The following is an 18225-nucleotide window of genomic DNA, read 5'->3' on the forward strand; positions in this document are numbered from 1 at the left end:
TTTTATTCGAAGCCAACGTTCCAGGAACACCCAGTACAGATGAGAATTTCTATCACAGCAGCTACGTAAGGCTGTAGCTTCTACACTGTTCTCACTACGACTAATGTATTCCAGCCCTCATTTTTTAGGCTGAATATGGGGACTGCAACCCGAAGAAAAGAGATACATGTATTTATCATTTGGCAGTCCTTGGATAAGCAGAAAATAGACCCAACTGTTGACTCGACTCTACGCGTCGTAAAAATAGACTCAGCAGTCCCTCGCCAGGTAGAACGATAGCGTAAGCTTGACATATTATTATTATTATTATTATTCATTTAGTTTTTTCTGCCAATATTTTTCTAACTGTCCGATAGTTTAAATATTTTAACTCATGTCCTGTTTAAACGGCCCGGTGAGGCAATACTACAGCCCCAAATCCGTGACAATGGATATGCCCAAAAAATACCGAATACAACTGGTGGCCGTTGCAGCACTGGCATTGGGCCTACGACTGTACAATATTGGCTCTCCTCAGGTCCTGGTTCCCGAGGAGTCCAAAATTCACGACGCTGTGCTAAACTACCAGTCGGGCAGTTTTTTCATCGCTCCTGACCCGCCGCTTCCAGGCCTCATATACACGGCTGTTGTGTTTCTTGGAGGCGGGAGTGTATCATGGTCTCTTCTTCGATCGCTGAGCGCACTTTTCGGAACAGCTACCGTGCTCCTCACGTACAAAACTTTGCAAGCGTGTCGGGTCAGTCACAAGATCGCACTTTCTGGCGCTCTTTTGGTGGCCTTCGACAACTCGTTTGTGCAGGAGTCCAGACTGGCCACCGGGATCTCGCAGACGCTGTTTTTCTTCAGTCTGGCCATAGCCATGACCAAGACTCTGGACGCGAGGCCTAGCAGAAAACGCAAGGTTGCAGCGCTTTTGGGCAGCTCGATTGCATTAGGCTGTCTGGTGGCCTCCAACTGGATAGGACTGGCCACCGCTGCGTGGATGGCGGTGGTTTTCGTCAGAAGTATATGGCTTGAGGTCGGCGATCTGACCATAAAACCAAGAACTATAGTCAAGAACGCACTGATCAGAGCTAAGCTATGGCTGATAATTCCAGTGTTGATCTACGCTTGTGTGTTTGCAGTGCATTTGCGCTTGCTACCAAACCCTGGCCCCGAGGCTTTGTCGCTATCGCCTCACTTCCAGCACTCTCTGAATTCTTCCTCGCCCCGCATCGCGGACATTTCCTACGGCTCCTCAGTCTCGCTGCGCAGCTTGTACACGGGCAAATATCTGCACTCTGAGAGCAGCAACTACCCGAAATCGGGCAACCAGCGGGTCACTGCCTCAGAAACCGACTCTGACGAAAACCTGTGGTTTGTTGAGCAGCGAGTGAAAGCCAGCATGGGCGAGCTCGTGCGCAAAGCAAAATTCATTGAGACAGGCAGGCAGATCCGCCTGTTCCACAACGCTACCCAAAGATATCTATACATCAACGCAGATGAAAAGCCGCCGCTTTCAGAGACAGACTACAACAAAGAAGTCGGCACGATTGGCAACCTGTCGTGGACCGGAGAGAATTGGCTCAACTTTGAGCTCCGTCCAGCGGTCGAGTATTCCACAGAGATCGGTTCGAAGCGGTTTAGAGCCGTTGAGTCCGTGTTCCAGATATTCAACTTGAAAAATAAGTGTTTTGTGATGGCCACCGAGAACGCATTGCCAAAATGGGCAGAAGGACACGACGAGGTCATTTGTATCGAGAAACCAGATTATATACGGTCTCTGTGGTACTTCGACAGAAACATCCATCCAAAACTGGAAGGAACGCCCGTGGAGTATAAGAACCTCACATTCTGGAACAAGCTGGAGGAATTGCACGTGCACATGAGACGACTCAATGCAAAACTGCCAAAGTGGCAGCTCCAGGACTTGAAACCGCTGCAATGGCCGTTTTTGGAAACGAAAACTCTTCTTTGGAAAGACGGCAACGAGGAGATCTGGTCGACAGGCAACCCAGTGGTTTATTGGCCTGCGATAATGGTTGTTATCGGCTTTGCCATTTTCAAGATACTGCAACTGGTCACCACCAATCCATACAAGCCTGCAAAATGGCTACCGGATGCCATCGAATTCGACCATCATGCCACGGATTTCCTGTTTGGCTTTGTGATCCACTTTGTTCCCTTCTTGATGTCGCGCCACAAATGCGGCCCGGAAAACTATCTTTTTGCGCTGTACTTTGGCCTCCTGCTCTTTTGCCAGTGGCTCAATTATCTTCAGGTGGACAGTGCACTCGCCGTGCTGATATCCTGTCTAGTGATAGCATATAGATCTTTGTAAGCATTCAGTCTCTAGTCTGCGCTATTCCTTCGCTCGCCTGTACTATCAGGTCGTCCACTATGCTCCCGAGTTCCTCTTTTCTCCGCAATGTCTGTGTCTTTAATCTCTCTACTTCGGCCAGCTCCTGAGACAGATTTTCTATTCTTTTCAGCTGCTCGTCCTTGCTCACACCCACCCCCGGAAGAGTGTCTATTATTGTGAGAATTTGCTTTGTCTTTAGTATTATATCCGACGTCAGTTCTCTCAGATTCGCCTTGAATTCTGTTTCCGATGGGGGATTGTGATCTGGGTCCGGCAGCATCTCATCTCCCTCCGTCAATCGCACTGCAGCGTGGTTCTGGTCAACGTACGATAGCGAAGCAAAAAACATGTCCGAAAGCTGATCGAGACAGATCTGCAACTGCGTGAGTCTGTCGGTCATGGTAAATAAATAATTATTTTATTATTTTAATACAAATTATTATTTTTCGCTTATTTACCGGCTATGGACTTTTACTCCAATTTGGACTCCCGCTCCTTGGACAGAAACACCCCAACTCTGTTTGAGGTGATCAGCGCCAAGGAGCTGGAAAACCTGCTTTCTCCAAGTATCCGGTTTGTTCTGGTCCACTACGCCAATAGATACCCCCGCTATCTTATCAGGATCCTAAACCACTTCGATGAACTGAATCTTGCAATCAGAGGACTGGTGGAGTACTCCTTTCTGCGCAATTGGAACTCTACATTTATTGAGAAGTTTTACGGGCTCAAACGGTGCAATCACCTGGACCTAACACTCGAAACCACGGCTGCGGGGCAGCTGACTAAATACGAAACTTTGAAACGGCTCACACGGAGCCAGGTGGGTGTCTCGCTCGCTGAGGTTGTTTTGGTCCCGTTCTTGAAGGAGAAGCTTGATCAGCTCTACGACAGCTTGTTGCCAGAATATCTCATGCAGAGACTGAAACCTGACGAGAGCAAGAAGGATCTGGCCAAATACTGGTTTCTCAAGCTATATCCTGCGATATCAACGGTATTAAAGTTGGCCAACATCGTGTTCAAAGTGTTGTATTTATCGGGCAAGTTCAAGTCCGCAAGTGTGCTCCAATACCTGTTCAAAATCCAGTACTCCAGGCTCAACCAGTTCGACTACAAGCTGGCAGAGGACCGTACAGCGGCATACCTCCAAGGCGTGTCCACAGAGCCCAAATCCAGTCGCATAAGGCCGATCTCGCTCTCAGAATCGGTGGTTGCCGCTTACTCGCAAGTGGCATATCCGCTTAAAAAGTCGCTGCTCTTTGGCTCAGAGTCTGTTCTCCCCGTGTCGATTTTCCTGCTCAAATTCCTCGAGTGGTGGAACACGTCTGACGTGAAAAAAAATTTCAAGACGCACACCGTCACCGAAAGAACGCCACAGGTGCCGCCGCTGCTGAACAGCAAGGTTGCCGCTTTGCGCAAGATGCGCAGCAGAATGGTGACGAAATCGCCAAATTGTCCGCTCTGCCTGGAGGAAATCCACAACCCGGCAGTGATCGAGACGGGTTACGTTTTCTGCTACAAATGCATCTACACGTTTCTGCGCGAGGGCGACGAAAATGGCGGCAAGTGCCCGATAACGGGCAAACGTCTGGTTGGTTGCAAATACAGCCAGTCGGCAAAAGAGTGGAAGGTGACCAACATACGAAGATTAATGATATAATTAATGATTTAGTGTACGTACTAATTATTCACGTTATTCACTCTCGCTGTCGTCTATGCTTTCCCATTCAACATAATGCTCCTCAACAAGCTCTTTAGAGCGTTTGAGAATAAGCGGGTCGAACGGGAAGTAAGCTTCGAGGTCGAGGAATTCTTGCTTGCTCTCAAAAACGGAGCCGGCCTGCATGTTTTTGATTCCGTTGAGTCTCTCTCTTTTGTTGCGTTCGATGATCGAGAAACAGTAGCAGAGGTCGACCTGCTGTGCAAGCCGCGCGAAAATCAGCACAACGGTCTCGTTGCAGTACTTGAGTGGGTTGAAGCCCGAGATAATGAGCTTGTTGAAGAATTTGTCAAGATTCAGCTCCCACTCGTCCTTCTCGTTCTTGAGCTCTCTGTGGCGGAAACAGAAGATGTACAGCAGACCCTGAAACACGCAGTAGAGGATTTTGAACCTTTCCATGCCGCCGTGGCCGTTAGAAATTTCATTTTCGCGCTCTGCTACGAAAACAGAGCACCACGACGTGAGGTATTTGATCACAAACACCAGCTGCTGTTTTGAGAGACTTTTGGCCCTGGCAATGAACGACGACACGTATTGCATGGCCTTGACTCTGTTGGAGCCGATCTCGTTGACGTTGAAGACGATATCGATCAACATCACAAGAAACGAGTCTGTGAGGTCCGGATGCTGCTGCGCAACATAGAACATGAGATATTGGATGCATCGGGTATAATGTGTTGGAAGAACATGCGACTTGAAGAGCGTGGCCAGCGTATTGAACAGAGCAATGCCCGCAGACAGGTCCTGTTTGAAAACGGGCGCCGTGGAGTCCATCAGCAGGCGCATCACGCTATCCAGCTTCGACGACAGATTGCTCACCTTGTGTATCTCGACCTGGAACTCTTCCTCGTCCAGAAACTCGTCTTCGTCGCTGAGCTCGTCCGCGTCGTCCGCGTCGTCTGCGTCGTCCTCCTCCTCGTCGCTGTTCAAGGCCTCTTCCAAATCCTCGTCGTCCAGCTCCTCGAGCTCGTTCTGTAGCTCCACGTCCAATTTGATGCAGTTCTCAACGATCAGCTGCCAAACTGCGTGGCGCACCTGGTCGCAGTAGCCCAGCAGAAAAAGGAGATTGCGCACATAGTTCACCAAATCGGCCTTGGGAGCAGTCTTATTGGGGAACTGGCGCTTCAAAATACCCGGAATGGCGTTCGTCGATGTCGGAATCACCTGAATAATATATTTGAGCGTACTATGGTGCGAGTCGAGCTGCTCTCTGCGGGTAAAATCACCAACAAGCATCGTGGCGACCTCGTTCCACCACTTCGGTATTCCAGATACGAGTACAGACAGAAAGGTGGAGTATGCCCTGGAGAAGTCGTCGCTCTCGTACTCAAACCAGTCGATTTTAAGGAGTGCCTGCACAAGCGCGACGCTGGCCTTGTTGTCGAGTCTCGTGACCTCTCCAGTCAGAACACGTAGCATTTGCACCAGCTTCTCTGACGAGATCGACTCGGCATTGCTTCGAGGCAGTGCGAGCTGTGCAGCCAATGCGTCGATAGCAGAGTAATCGTCCTGAAGTTAGTGGAACAATGTAAATGTCACAATACTTACCTTTTCCATCCTGTCGAGGGCGGAACGGACCAGCGAACTATACACCTTGCCCGAGAAGTCTGGATCTGAGGCATGTTCCTCCTGTACTTGAGAACCGTGCTCCTCGCTCACATCAAGCTTTCGCCGCTTGACATCTTCATTGTCCGAGTACCTTCGCTTAAGCGTCTCGTCAATGAGTGGTGCATTCTGTACAGACATCATGTTTTGCATTAAAGCGCACAATGCAAGTTTGTCTGATAGTGTTATTTGCCTACAAAAAATTTTCAATATTTTTTTCCTGATTAGCTAATGACACAAGATAATAAAGCCATGGTGAGACTGGCTACCATGGATAACCTGAAAGACATGGTCAACGTGAACTTGCAATTCTAAACACCGAGCCCTGGGCCCATGCCCGAATAAGTACCGTGCTGGATGTATGGCTTACTAAAACGTCTGGAATTCGGATTTGCAGGACCGAGTAGCAGTAAGTTCTGTCACGCATGGCTTAAGCGTGTGGTGTCACGGGCTTCAGGAGCGTCAGTTGTGCCTAAATGTTCTTTTAACCCCTGAATCGTACAGGCACTAAGGTAGTTGGGCGCACCGATTTTGTAGTGCGGAATGGTTCCGCGGAAAAAGTTGCATGCGAGATTTTATCATATAAAAGCGCCTCTACCCCTCGAATCAATCCCATGCAGAGATGAGTGACAAAGTCGCCCTCCAGAACCAAGTCTACCGGCTTCCTTTTCACAAGCTGATGATAGCCTTTTCGGCGTTGTCAGTTGGCTTGCTGGCTTCGTTTTTAGACCAAACATCGATTTCCGTTATCCTACCTGAAATCGCCGATGCCCTAAATGCTCAAGCAACGGTTTCCTGGGCGGGCACCTCGCTCATGATCGGGCAAACCTCATTCCAAATCTTGTCAGGACGACTGTCAGACATCTTCAGCCGCAAAGTCCTGCTGGTGTTCTGTCTGTGTCTTCTCAGCCTGAGTCAGTTGGCGACCTGTTTTTGCCGCACAGCCACGCAATTGTATGTTTTTCGGGGATTTGCCGGAGTAGCCAACGGAGGCATCACTTCCTTGAGCATGATTTTGGTGAGCGATCTGGTGACCTTGCAGCAGCGTGGCAAGTACCAGGGGATCCTGGGATCTTGTGTGGGGCTCGGAAATGCTCTAGGTCCGTTTGTCGCTAGTGGTTTCGCACACAGTGTCAGCTGGCACGGAAATTTCTACTTTCTGTGTCCGCTCACCGCAGTTATAGCCGTGGTTAGTGCCGTGTTTGTGCCGTCGCCCCCAGAATTCAAGATCAAATGGGCGAATTTCAAGAACATCGACTACTACGGCTTTTTCACAAGCTCCATTGGCATCATTTTGTTTTTAGTTGCTATTTCTGGCGGCGGAAACACATACGAGTGGGACTCTCCGCTGGTGATCAGTCTGCTCACCATTGGCGGAGTGTTCTTCCTGATATTTCTGTTCACACAGTGGAAGATCTCCCGTTTGCCAATGATGCCTCTCAGAGTGTACAAAACGCCAAGCGTTGCAATTATGATGACGCAAAACTTCCTATTCGGCATGGTGTTCTTCGCTAACATGTACTTCATGCCGCTGTACTTCCAGCTGGTGCGAAGATGGAGCCCCTACCAGTCCGCGTGTCTGTTGCTTCCGATGGTGGTTGTTCAGGCGCTCAGCAGTACGGTCTCTGGAATCTTGATTTCCCGTTTCCAGCATTATAACTTTATTATTATTCCAGGCTTTGGACTCTGGCTGCTGGGCCTGTGTTTGGAGTTTGGGCTTTTCACCAAATCCGTCCCAATGGTGGGGATCTGTTTCATTGTGTTAGTCCAGGGACTCGGAGTCGGCTTTGTGTTCCAGCCCACCATCATTGCGCTACAGGCACATACGCGCTTGCCCGACAGAGCAGTGGTGATTGCAACCAGAAATTTCAACCGTTCCGTCGGGGCAGCCGTTGGAATGGCTTCTTGCTCGGCAATAATGTCCAACCAGTTCCGCAACAAGCTCCGCTCCTCGAATATCGGATTGACCAGCCAAGAGATCAAAGAGTTGAGCAAACACATTTTCGCCATAGATTTGACGGCGTACAGTCCTGAGATCCAATCCAAGTTGCGCGACATTACTTACCACGGACTGCACACAGTGTTTGTTTTCTTTATCCCGCTGATAGGAACCTGTTTTCTATTAGGGTTTTTGATTAGAGATCGCGGACTGCAGGGCGTGGCCGAAAAGAAAGAGCCGCAAAAACCGACCGACGTTGAACAGAGCCATGATCAAGGGAGCGAGGATAATACGGAACGCAAATGATCTTCCGCAGCCATCGTTGCATTTTGGACTCCCTGCGCTAGGAGCCACGCCTAATACTGAGGAGTCGGCCATATTGACTTCATCTACGTCAACTCATTAATATTGCATAGACCGCTTTCGATTTCAAGCTTGCTATCTGAAGTGTTGTCACGTATCGTAATCTGACATGAACAGATCGATTCCCAAACGAGGCATCTATGGCACAGGGCAGCCGTCCATCTAGTCTTTTTCAATTTTCAAGTGTATAGTAGAATAAAATCAGTGCATTTCGGTGACTGGCCCAAGCCCAAGTTTCAGGCTATTGAAATACTGAAGTCAGTAATCAGTTTCTTCGGTTTTGATGTCCTCTAAACAGCCAGGCCACTTCACCAGGCCACTTCAGCGATGTCTCTGAAAGGAATAGCTGCCTCGGAAAACGCTACATGATATTCCAACAGCCATGCTTGCTACCAGCAACGAACACGCGAGGGGTGCGCGCCTTAGATCACCGGGTTCTCAAAATATTGGATTTAACTATGCAAATACTCATGCAAGCGTACAAAACGTAACGTACCTCTATTGGTTATGAGGGTTTAATCAAGGTTGCACGTCCACTAGGCTAAACTCTGTATCTGCCCACAATAGCCGCGGCGAACAAGAAGTGAGAGGGTGTCAGGATGCAAATCGCATCCGTGGGCCAGAAGCTGGTCTAGGCGGAGCCAGCTTTTGGGTCTCTGAAACAGGTCAATGATGCCCACGCCGCTCACCTCGTTGGCAGAAAGATCTAGCAGCTTCAGTCCCTTTGGGCACGAGGTGTTCACCATTTCGGCTGACAGGCTTCGTAAGGCCGAGTCGGTGAGATTGGTGCACTGGATCAGTGCCAAAGACTCCAGTTTTGGCACGCATTGCAGAAATTCACGGAAATTTACTGGAAGCGTGGTTGCACTCGGGATGCCAATGTCAAATGCACTGCGCATGAAAATAAGCTTGTAGTTGGCCTTGAGCTTAAGGTGTCGTAGTTGGTGATTTGTGCTCTGCAGGAGGAGGAACAGCTGCTGGAAATTGAGCGAGGTGTTTTCCAAACTTAGCGATTTCAGTCGCCATAAAAATCGAAGATCAATGTCCGAGACTGAGCTCGAGGGCCGCGGGAGCGCGCTCTCCCGGACAGCAAGACTTTCCAGAGGTACCCCATTCCTGGACAGAAATCTCAGGTAGTCTCCCAAGATCAGCGCTCCACAGGAATCTGCAGAAAAATGTTCCAACTTTTCGAGGCCTTGCAACACTTTTTCCATGGTGACAGCTTCCATATCGCAATTAATTAAGTGGAGACTTTGCACATTGTCGATTGTGAAATTCTCAAATAGCACACGCATCAGACGTCTGTTCAGCTTCTCGTGCAGCTTGGGATACGCCATGATGACCATCCTGCTAAGTCGTGGCAAATCAACTTTGCTGGGCTCTCGTCGGACCAGCTTCGAGACCACCAAGTCGGTGATAACTATGTTCAATTTGGTTATGTTCGGCCCCAAAAAGCCAAGCAGCTCCGTCAAACCAGCTCCGTTCTCCACGACAGGCAAGGAGAGAGATAATTCTTCCAGCCCAGCAAACAGTTTGCGGCCTGTTGCAATGCTGCTGAGAAGTTTAGCTAGCTCGAAATTGTCGTATTTAGCTAAACTCAGATTGAGTCTCTTCACCTGAAAACCGCTCGACAACAGCTGCTTGAGCATGCTGGATTCTTCCACCACACGCGGAGAAAGCGACAAGTTCTCGAACGATCGACACCGGCGTGTCCTGCAGAAGTTGAGAAACTTTACAAATTCTTTGAGAGATAAGTGCCGTTTCAGGACCGGACTGTGCAGCAGTGTCGGCAAATTTTCAAGCGTTTGTTTCCATCTACGGCTCACCAGTAGACAGTTCATCAAGCTTGGCTGGTCCAGATGCGAGAAAATCGTGGCCTGGAGCTCGAAAGGCAGGTAATCCAACGGATCGTAAGACTTGACTCTCCTTCGCTTTGCACGCGGGTCGGAAAAGGTTTTCTGTCGAAGCTCCTCGATTTCTGCCGTCATCTTAGTAAATAAGCGCTCGTTGATCTGAAGCCGGCTTCCATACTTGGTCTTTCCCCGCTCCAAACGACGAACACCAGTCTCCAGCACGTCCAATGCGTCCTTGTCGCGGCCGGCCAGAACGTGTATTTTCGACGCCCGCAAATAGCTTTTGCACTTGTACGGCTCAAGGGCCATCTGCTGGCGCGCGTCTTGCAAAGCCGCGTCCAGGTCACCCAGCTTTTGATTGCACGCTGCACGCGAATCAAGCAGTAATCCCAGCTTACTGCGCCATTGGGCTTGTCCTTTCTTCAGCTCCTCCTGTGCAAGGTCAACTGCTTTGGAAAGCACGCAATGGGCCTCTTGGTACTTGCCTCTTTCAAATAATTGCAGGCCTTTTTCCAAGACGTCCATGCGCGTACCGATAGTGTAAAATTGGTAAATAAAAAAAAATATTGTGCTTCCTGAGATTCCACATCTTCCATGCGGGACTCCACTTACCTTTTCCTATTTTTCTTTGTCGCCGGCTCCTTGCTTTTTGCCTTCTTAAGCTCGACCGGCTTCGATCCAATGTACTTACCATTCATCTCCTTGAAGCACCGAATATAGTCGTCTGGATCACTGAACGAAACAAACCCGTAGCCCTTATTCTCGCCCTTCCTGTGGTCTTTGGGGATTTGCACTTTTGAGACCGAAGGATACTTTATTAGAGAGCGCAGTAGAAGCTCCTCGTCAACATCTTGGCCAATATTGCCAACAAACAGTCGAAAGTGCGAAGGGTCCCAATCCGACTTCGAGTTCTGTTTTATCTCCTGAAGCAACTGGAATGATTTGTCAATCTTCTTGTCGTCGGCAATGCCTAGCTCCTGATTTGTGTGGAGGTATCGCGTGGCTTTTGTGCCGGCCGCGGCACGGCGATCGGACGTCTTGGTAGTATTGATTATCTTGTGCGAAGACATGAAAAATAAATCAGTCAATTATTTTTCTCCTCATGCTACTTGTTGGAATACACAGAAATATTGTTTTGCGACAAACTTTGGGCCATGTTTTGCGGCCAAGCGTGCTGCTCAGGATGTACAGCATACCTCCGGACCTGGAAAAAACAATCGCGGCTAGAATCCCTGGACAAGCAAAACAAACAAATAACCTATCAGATAGACTTCCTCGCTCGCTGAAACTCGAGAAGGAGGCCATGCCGTCTCTGTTGCCCCATCCCAATGCCCCAGAGCCCTCAAAGTATCCGTTGGCCAAGATGGTTGCGCAGCTGAAGCGTTCAAAAGAGCCGGAGCTCATATACGAGAGCGAAAACCACAGACTGTATTTTGTCTTCTGCTACTGTTTCGGTCTCGTGTTCCTTATCTACGGCATCAACGTCCTGTCGATAGGCCACGAAATGGCCATGAACATATACGAGGAAAACGAGAACAACCTGAGTGATCTGCACAACAATTTGCGTTTGGGCATGCACTTGTCGATCGTTGCGGCAGCAGGAATCCTCACGGCGCTGTGTGGCGTGGGTTTCGCGCTTGCTCCGTCGCGACTGGTCCGCAGAATGTGGTATCTTCCTGGCGGGGATCTCAAAGAGCCGTTTGTTAGGTTCACCTCGCACCCTGTGCTTCCCTACAAGCCTACGCCGGTCCACACGATGCCTCTGTCCCATCTGCGCAAAAACAAGTTTGCCAAGGTGTACACGGGAGACGGCTTCTACGGCACGGGAGACTCTATTTTCATTTTCTGGCTGAACCAGAAGGGCTCTCGGGCGCCATGGCTCATCGACAGAAAAGGGTTCTTTTGGGGCGACGGACGTGTTTTCGACCTGCTCTTCAGCGACGACACGATCGATTACGTCGAGAGAAGCAAGAAAATAGACGAGATGTACGGCGATCTGCTGCGAAAGAAGAGAGAGAAAGATGCACAGCTGAAGAAGGAGCACGGGTTTGGCTGGCGGACCAAGGCTGCTAGTCAGCTGATGGTCGAGGATATAAAGAAGATCCTCAACGCCGACAAAGCTCCACAGGCGAGAGAGAAGGGTGAAAAGGTGAATAAGAAAAATGGTAAATAGCATTTTCCTGTACATAAGAAAATCATTCTACAGACGTATTATGCTCAATGAAGCTATTTTTTTTATTCGACACTTGAACTATTCTATTGGTCTCTCAGACACTGCTCTATAAATAACTTATCTATTCCCACTCTGGTAACCTGTCCACCCCCACCAACTTTGAAATCACCTCCGCGTTCGCCCTATCCTTGACCTCGTCCGAGGTGTCGTCCGGACGGTTCACCAATCCGCGCGGGCTGGAGTCGACAGTTGCAATCTCGTGATCAACGAGATATCTGCGCTGTTGCTCCACGTAGTCGTTGCAGAACGTGCCCACGTTCTTGAAAATGTGGTCGTTTGCGTGGCACACATACAAATCCATCGTCTCCAACACGAGCATGTCCAGGTCGTACGTGAGATTGTGGCTACCAAAGATCCGGCCCGGAGTCGTCAGCTTCTCCGGGTTTAGTCTGGCAGGGTCGACCTCGTATAACAGAGGACGAACCGGCGTGTACTCCTCAAACTTGTTCTCAAATTCTCCGATCGGATCCCGTTGCAACTGCAGCCCACCCATGTCATCGAGAAGCTGCGATCTGAATTCTCGCCTGTCGCAGAAAAGCGTTGCATAAGTCAGCGAGTCGTGTTTTCCCGCTCCGCATTTCGCCTGTCCGAACAGCTGGTGGTAGCTATTTTCGCCCTCCAGCTCGTAGTATGCGGCCAGCATCAGGTTCTCAAAGTTTTGCTGTTTGTCGAGCAAAAACGCACTTTCGTCCATCGTGTACTCTGGCGTCCGTGGTTTCAGCCTTACCACGTCGTAGTATGCAGGATTCAGCGTGGAGACGTACTTGCTGCTCCAGCTGAAAAATCCATACTGAGTTCCCAGCCAGCTCTCAAACATGTCATCGGGCGACACCGCAGCAAACACGTTCGAGTCCATCCAGAAAACCTTTTGGTAGGACGACGCCAGCAGCAAAAACGGCACCAGAGACTTGTCCTCCAGGGACTCCAGTCTTTGGGACATCTTGTCGCCATACCTATCAGAAAGCACAACACACTCGGCATTTAGCGACGGGAACACGTTTTCGCACATGGCCTGGCTGTAGTCGCTCTTTCTGCGCAGAAACACCTCCACGGGAAGTGTGCTGCCTGTGCGTCTCAGTGCCTTGATGCTCAGCAGAGACGCCCACGTGCGGTATCCTCCGCCCAGCATCACGTAGCCGTTGTGGTTGTACAGGTCTGGGAATGGGTTGCCGCCCGGAATGGCATCCGCAACCTGTTTGTGTGCATGGGAGAGGCTCCTGAGCGATGAATTGGAGTATTTTATGTCCAAAACAGAAAATTCGGGAGCGTGCGTGCTGCACTCCAGTCCCAAATCGTGGCTCTGCAGAACCACGCTGTTTTTATCAATCACCTCCAAAAACGACTCCATCAGCCTGCGGAACACCGTGGACGAGCCGTGGCGCATGTCCTTTCTCGTGTAGTAGATTTTGATGATGTTGGGCTTCTGCTGCGCCAACTCCTCGTACACGCGCAACGAGGCCTGATACCGGTCCTCCAGCTCCTTTTCCTGGGCAGCAAACACACGCAAAACATCCAGCTGCTGGTCGTCTGCGAGCCTCTGCTGGTCTTTTCTGAAGCGCAGGGCCTCCAGCTTCTTGATTACCTCCAAATCAGCCGGAGTCAAGCCACGTTTGGGAGTGATATCGTGCAGAGGCTCCGCAGACACCTTGGGCACCACCGGGGCCGTTCTGCTGTAGAAGGCACCCAGCTGCAACAGTAGAATCACTGACAACACCACGCCCGCTATGGCGACTTTCGAGTGCAGTCGGGAGATTCTCATACGACAAAAGTATTGTAGAAACTTTTTTTAACTTTGCTTCCCCTGGGCTTTTTCTATTGTTGCTGGAATATGCAGCTGGTGCGCTGTACGATCTGCAAAGTAGGCTTTTGTAAAAATATTGTCCTCTCCTTCAAAAACCATGTTTGTGGCCAAGCCGCTAGTTCTGTCTGTGATATCGTTTGTGCTCATCGTGCTGGTGCCGTCCCAGTACTTCAAGGCCGCCCCGAAGCCGGTCGATCTGCTGGCTTCCACAGAGCACAAGCTGCTTCTGCACCACCCATTTTCCGATGGGGCTACGGAGCGGACCATCTGGCAGTTTTGGGAACGTGGAGAGCTTGTTCCTGACAACCTGAAGCCATTTGTCAATCGCTGGCGAGACATCAACGCCCCGGACTATGCCCACCGATTTCTTGGTACGCTTGCCGTAAGAAAAAGGGTCGAAGTATGTTTTGAAAAGGAACCGGAGGTGCTCCGGGCGCTGGACTTGCTGCCGCACGAAAAACTCCAGCACGAGTTCCTGAAATATCTCCTGATCTACTGCGAGGGCGGTCTTTACGCAGATATTGACACAGACATCTTCAAGCCGGTCAGACACTGGTTCGAGCCCAGGGTGCTCAACACCCAGCTGCTGGTGGGTGTCCAGACAGACCATAACGCCGAAAACTGGGCCGAGCTCTACAACAGACGACTCACGTTTGGCACGCACATTTTCATGGCGAAAAAACACCATCCATTCCTGGCAAAGCTGATCGGTCGGATCGTCGACTATGTGCAGAAAAATAAAGCTAAAATAAAGGCAGCCAACTGGGAAGACCGACTGACTGCGCTGGACGCCGCGTCCGAGCCTGTTGCCTCGTTCACTGGCCCCTCCATGTTCACAGACGTTCTGTTTGAATATCTAAACTCCCAGGACTGGAGGCTTGTATCCTCTGTGTTCAAGGAGGAACACGCGTATTTGTTCCCGAACGAGGTGTCTGCCACGAAAAAGGACAGTGCCGGCCGCGTCGAAAAGCACGACATGCCGATCTACGGGCCTGAGGTGCCGAAGAAGTCGAAATTCTCGTACAAAACCTTCTCCATGGCTGTGGGGCCTATTCAGATCGACTCGACCATCGTCCTTCCCCCAATCTCGTTCAACGGCCTGCTGGACCTCAACGATGCCACCGGTGGCATCCAATATGACAACGACAACTCCATCTCCAGGGGCTATGCGTCCCTGTACTATGCGAGAAAGCTAAATGAAATATAATTTATACACAGCTGCAAACATCACTCGTTCTTCCATCCTCCGTAGTACTTGTGCTTCATGTAGCAGTACTTACCGATCATCTCGTCCTGGCATTGGAAGCCGCGAGGCGGCAGAACACACACGTCGTTCAGAATAAGCGGCGACTCGATTCCGGTGAAGGTTCTGTAGCTCACAAAGTCGTTTGTGTCTGGCCCGAAAATCTCCTTCTTCGTTCGGTAGAAGTCGAAGTCCCTGATCTCCAACCTCTGCTCCTTGTTGAAGAAGTCCACCATCGACTGTGTGAACACGCCGGGACCGGTCCACTCGATCACCCCGAGCGGATGGCAACTATCCAGTCCCATGTGCTTGAACCTGTCCTCGAATTTGCGGCATGCCTGTTGATTGAACGTCAGCTTCACCACGTTCGCGATGGTTCTTGCCAGCGCCGGATGGTGTTTCTTGAACTTGAAGCCCCAGTTCTCAAACTGCAGCCGACCAGTGTTCATCTCGTCCCACTCCGGGATGTTATAGTCGCTCTCCATGGCGATCAGCGCATGGATGGACCGGTCGTGCGCGTCCGGCCAGTTGTCGATCGGCTCTGTGCACTCTGTGTCCAAATCCGCATACACGCCCCCGTTCAAGAAGATCCAGGCATAACGCGTGAAGTCAGACTCCAAAATTAGCTTGGGAAATTGCTTGAGTGTCTCGGCCACCTCCGGCACCGTTTCGTTGAACACTCCCAGCACGTACTCACCAAGCTTCGCGTTGGTGTAGTGCACGTGGTTGTAGCCCGGATTCATCTCTGTCCAGCTCTCAAACTCCGGCCTGTAGGGGAAGTCTGGGTCTTCAGGACCCACCTTCCACATCTGCAGAATGTTCTTCTCTATAGGCTCGCTGTAGTTGGCAACATACGGGAACGCCTCCATGATTCGTCTCGTAGTCACGTCCGCGTCGAAAGGATTCGACCCGATAGAGTACGGTGTGTTGTTCAGATACTCAGGACTCTGCAAATAAGCTTCCAGGTACAAATTTCTGTCCTTGACGATCTCGACCTTGGGATGCAGCAGTGTCAGAAGAGACCCGACTAGCAGGCCAGCGCTGACTAGCAGCACAACCTGGATCTTCAACATGCTGATTAGCGGGAAAGGCAAAAAGTTTTGCAAGTACGGGACTGTCGTCACGCCGCACCGCCTCGTTCCCAATTAGTGTTACAGCACGATGCAATATTCCAGGGGTGGAAAAAAAAAAGCAATGTCGCAAAATCGCAGCTGCAGTGTTGCCTAGTAGTAAAGCAGGTTTTGGTATCCAAATTTAGAACCGGTGTACATCTGGATCAAATTTTGGCTGCGGTCGATCCGGAAATTATAGCCGTACAGTTTGAATTCGTCTGCACTCAGGTCTCTGATCAGAGCGTCGGCCTTGACGTGTGGTAGGAAGGTTCGCCAAAAAAGTATCATAAGGCTCGAGTTGGCCGTATTGAACGTCTCAAATGACGTGCTGACGTATCGTTCGAATTGCAGATTTTCCACCTGCTGCAAGATTTCGCACTCAAAATGGTTGTACGTTTTGAACTTGACCAAATTCTCGTAAATAAACCATCTTTTGAGGTGATTGACCAGTTTCATGTGGATGGCTTCGTCGAAAAGCGCAAGCTTGTGTAGTTGCGTGCAGCCTGTCAGCGCGGTGGCGAGGTCCTGACGATTCATGGAATTCAGCGTGTTCGTGAAAAGACACAGCTTGTGTAAATGCGGATAACAGTTCAAGAAGTCTATAACAGACCTCACCTGGCACAGGAGACAATTTCCTGAGGGCTTGAGAATGAGGCGTCGCAGGTTGCGGAACTGCGAGGTTATGTGATTTAGAAATGTCGGATGTGTTTCGGAGCCATGTTTCGAGCCTTTGTGCGACGACTCGTGAACACCAAGCGTAAGCGATTCTAATTGACCAAGCGAAACGGTCTGGATCAGCCGTTTGGAAAAAAATTCGTGTTTGCTACCGATCTGACAATGATCCAAGACCAGTTTTCGCAGTTTTGGTAAAACAAGCTCGACATGAGGATGGAAGAAAGCGTACCAGGTTGGAGAGAGCACCTCATTAAACTCTTGTTGTCGATAGTTCAACTCGAGAACTTCCAGTTTCTCCAGAACACCTATTTCCCGTAGATGCCTGGACATTTTGCTAAGAAGTGAATCCGTGCCTTTTTCAAAGAGAAGGCAGAAACGGCTAAGATTTCGCAAATCAATGCCAACAAAATCGTCAATGCTGTCTTCTTCGCCTACCAAAACCGTCAATTCCCGGATGGACGACAAATTCAGCAGCGACAGCTGTTTAATGGTTAACGTCGGCACATGCAGCGAGTGCAAATTAGTTGTGAGATCCACAAGGCAAACCAAGGAATCAAGCAGTGTTTTGTTGGCCAGACCTTCCATCAACCGTAACTCGTTTTCACGAAGTACCTCGTGCAGTTTGACAGTCCATATTTTGCCCCTCTGTCTAATTGGATCTTCCAGTCGGACGTGACTTACGTATTTGGCCCATTCTGGGTTCTCGATGAGAGTGTACACTAGATGGAGGTATCTGTTGTAATTGCATATTCTTGTGTCGACTCTCTCGTTGATTTTCTCTGAGTATACTATGGATCGATAAATGAATGGTCTCGTTGCCGACGAGAAGGGGTCCCCCAGACGGGCAAGGGACCGCAAGTCGGGTATATCGAGATACCTGAAGACACAATTGAGCACCTTTTGGGGCAATACGTCTAGAGGCAGCTTGTAGTCGGAATTAAGTTGGTTTTTGGAGCAGTCAAGTGGCAACGCGGGCTCAAGCTGTCTCCCTATGAACATGATAGCCACAAAGTAAAAAAATATTTAATTTTACGTCAAAAATAGAGTAGTACACTGACGTTTATACGGATGCACTCCTGCTACCTTTCGGCTAATCTCGCTTGATTTGTTTCACCAATAAGATTATCCACGGGGTCCAATGAGCTAGCCAACAATACGCTCAACGCTCAGACCTGAACCATAAAGATGTAATTCAGAGAAGGCACAAAAGCTTCCGTTGATGTGGGCAAGGCCACATTGCCTTTTTATTTGGATTATCGTTCTGCGGAACATCAAATTCCGGATGGACTCTCGTAAGCAAGAATGAATCCAGAGTACCGCGGGTCTCACATCAGCATGGTAAT

The 18225-nt window shown here is 49.8% G+C and overlaps 12 protein-coding genes across 12 annotated transcripts; 5 read left to right on the forward strand and 7 right to left on the reverse strand.

Annotated features, from left to right (window-relative positions):
* Positions 1-412: 412 nt before the first annotated feature.
* On the forward strand, positions 413-2551 carry OGAPODRAFT_15778 (uncharacterized protein). Its single transcript, XM_018353957.1, has one exon. It carries the CDS (start codon positions 860-862, stop codon positions 2318-2320), a length of 1461 nt encoding a protein of 486 aa, XP_018212371.1. The 5' UTR covers positions 413-859; the 3' UTR covers positions 2321-2551.
* Positions 2325-2741, reverse strand: OGAPODRAFT_7054 (uncharacterized protein; the record flags this gene model as incomplete). The annotated part of the gene is made up of 1 exon (XM_018355846.1): positions 2325-2741. One exon carries the CDS (start codon positions 2739-2741, stop codon positions 2325-2327), a length of 417 nt encoding a protein of 138 aa, XP_018212372.1.
* Positions 2577-4151, forward strand: OGAPODRAFT_98223 (peroxin 12). The gene has a single exon (XM_018358000.1). It carries the CDS (start codon positions 2805-2807, stop codon positions 3996-3998), a length of 1194 nt encoding a protein of 397 aa, XP_018212373.1. The 5' UTR covers positions 2577-2804; the 3' UTR covers positions 3999-4151.
* Positions 2577-6090, reverse strand: OGAPODRAFT_75453 (uncharacterized protein; the record flags this gene model as incomplete). The annotated part of the gene is made up of 4 exons (XM_018356026.1): positions 2577-4090; positions 4123-5567; positions 5607-5792; positions 6034-6090. The coding sequence occupies 4 exons, from the start codon at positions 6088-6090 to the stop codon at positions 4081-4083; spliced, it is 1698 nt and encodes a 565-aa protein (XP_018212374.1). The 3' UTR covers positions 2577-4080.
* Positions 6091-6285: 195 nt separating this feature from the next.
* OGAPODRAFT_92829 (uncharacterized protein) lies at positions 6286-8335 on the forward strand (the record flags this gene model as incomplete). Its single annotated transcript, XM_018357232.1, has 1 exon — positions 6286-8335. One exon carries the CDS (start codon positions 6286-6288, stop codon positions 7906-7908), a length of 1623 nt encoding a protein of 540 aa, XP_018212375.1. The 3' UTR covers positions 7909-8335.
* A 166-nt stretch (positions 8336-8501) lies between these two features.
* Positions 8502-10343, reverse strand: OGAPODRAFT_23382 (uncharacterized protein; the record flags this gene model as incomplete). Its single annotated transcript, XM_018355244.1, has 1 exon — positions 8502-10343. One exon carries the CDS (start codon positions 10341-10343, stop codon positions 8502-8504), a length of 1842 nt encoding a protein of 613 aa, XP_018212376.1.
* Positions 10344-10426: 83 nt separating this feature from the next.
* OGAPODRAFT_7059 (uncharacterized protein) lies at positions 10427-10888 on the reverse strand (the record flags this gene model as incomplete). Its single annotated transcript, XM_018355847.1, has 1 exon — positions 10427-10888. One exon carries the CDS (start codon positions 10886-10888, stop codon positions 10427-10429), a length of 462 nt encoding a protein of 153 aa, XP_018212377.1.
* A 210-nt stretch (positions 10889-11098) lies between these two features.
* On the forward strand, positions 11099-12032 carry OGAPODRAFT_15781 (uncharacterized protein). The gene has a single exon (XM_018353958.1). It carries the CDS (start codon positions 11323-11325, stop codon positions 11989-11991), a length of 669 nt encoding a protein of 222 aa, XP_018212378.1. The 5' UTR covers positions 11099-11322; the 3' UTR covers positions 11992-12032.
* Positions 12033-12062: 30 nt separating this feature from the next.
* OGAPODRAFT_92831 (uncharacterized protein) lies at positions 12063-13810 on the reverse strand (the record flags this gene model as incomplete). The annotated part of the gene is made up of 1 exon (XM_018357233.1): positions 12063-13810. The coding sequence occupies one exon, from the start codon at positions 13808-13810 to the stop codon at positions 12113-12115; it is 1698 nt and encodes a 565-aa protein (XP_018212379.1). The 3' UTR covers positions 12063-12112.
* A 139-nt stretch (positions 13811-13949) lies between these two features.
* Positions 13950-15071, forward strand: OGAPODRAFT_81700 (uncharacterized protein; the record flags this gene model as incomplete). The annotated part of the gene is made up of 1 exon (XM_018356555.1): positions 13950-15071. One exon carries the CDS (start codon positions 13950-13952, stop codon positions 15057-15059), a length of 1110 nt encoding a protein of 369 aa, XP_018212380.1. The 3' UTR covers positions 15060-15071.
* OGAPODRAFT_81701 (uncharacterized protein) lies at positions 15044-16168 on the reverse strand (the record flags this gene model as incomplete). Its single annotated transcript, XM_018356556.1, has 1 exon — positions 15044-16168. One exon carries the CDS (start codon positions 16166-16168, stop codon positions 15080-15082), a length of 1089 nt encoding a protein of 362 aa, XP_018212381.1. The 3' UTR covers positions 15044-15079.
* A 118-nt stretch (positions 16169-16286) lies between these two features.
* Positions 16287-17881, reverse strand: OGAPODRAFT_92834 (uncharacterized protein; the record flags this gene model as incomplete). The annotated part of the gene is made up of 1 exon (XM_018357234.1): positions 16287-17881. The coding sequence occupies one exon, from the start codon at positions 17879-17881 to the stop codon at positions 16319-16321; it is 1563 nt and encodes a 520-aa protein (XP_018212382.1). The 3' UTR covers positions 16287-16318.
* Between the last annotated feature and the right edge of the window lie 344 nt (positions 17882-18225).

This window comes from Ogataea polymorpha (genome assembly GCF_001664045.1).
Source record: "Ogataea polymorpha strain NCYC 495 leu1.1 chromosome Unknown OGAPOscaffold_2, whole genome shotgun sequence".
Taxonomy (NCBI): Eukaryota; Fungi; Ascomycota; class Pichiomycetes; order Pichiales; family Pichiaceae; genus Ogataea; species Ogataea polymorpha.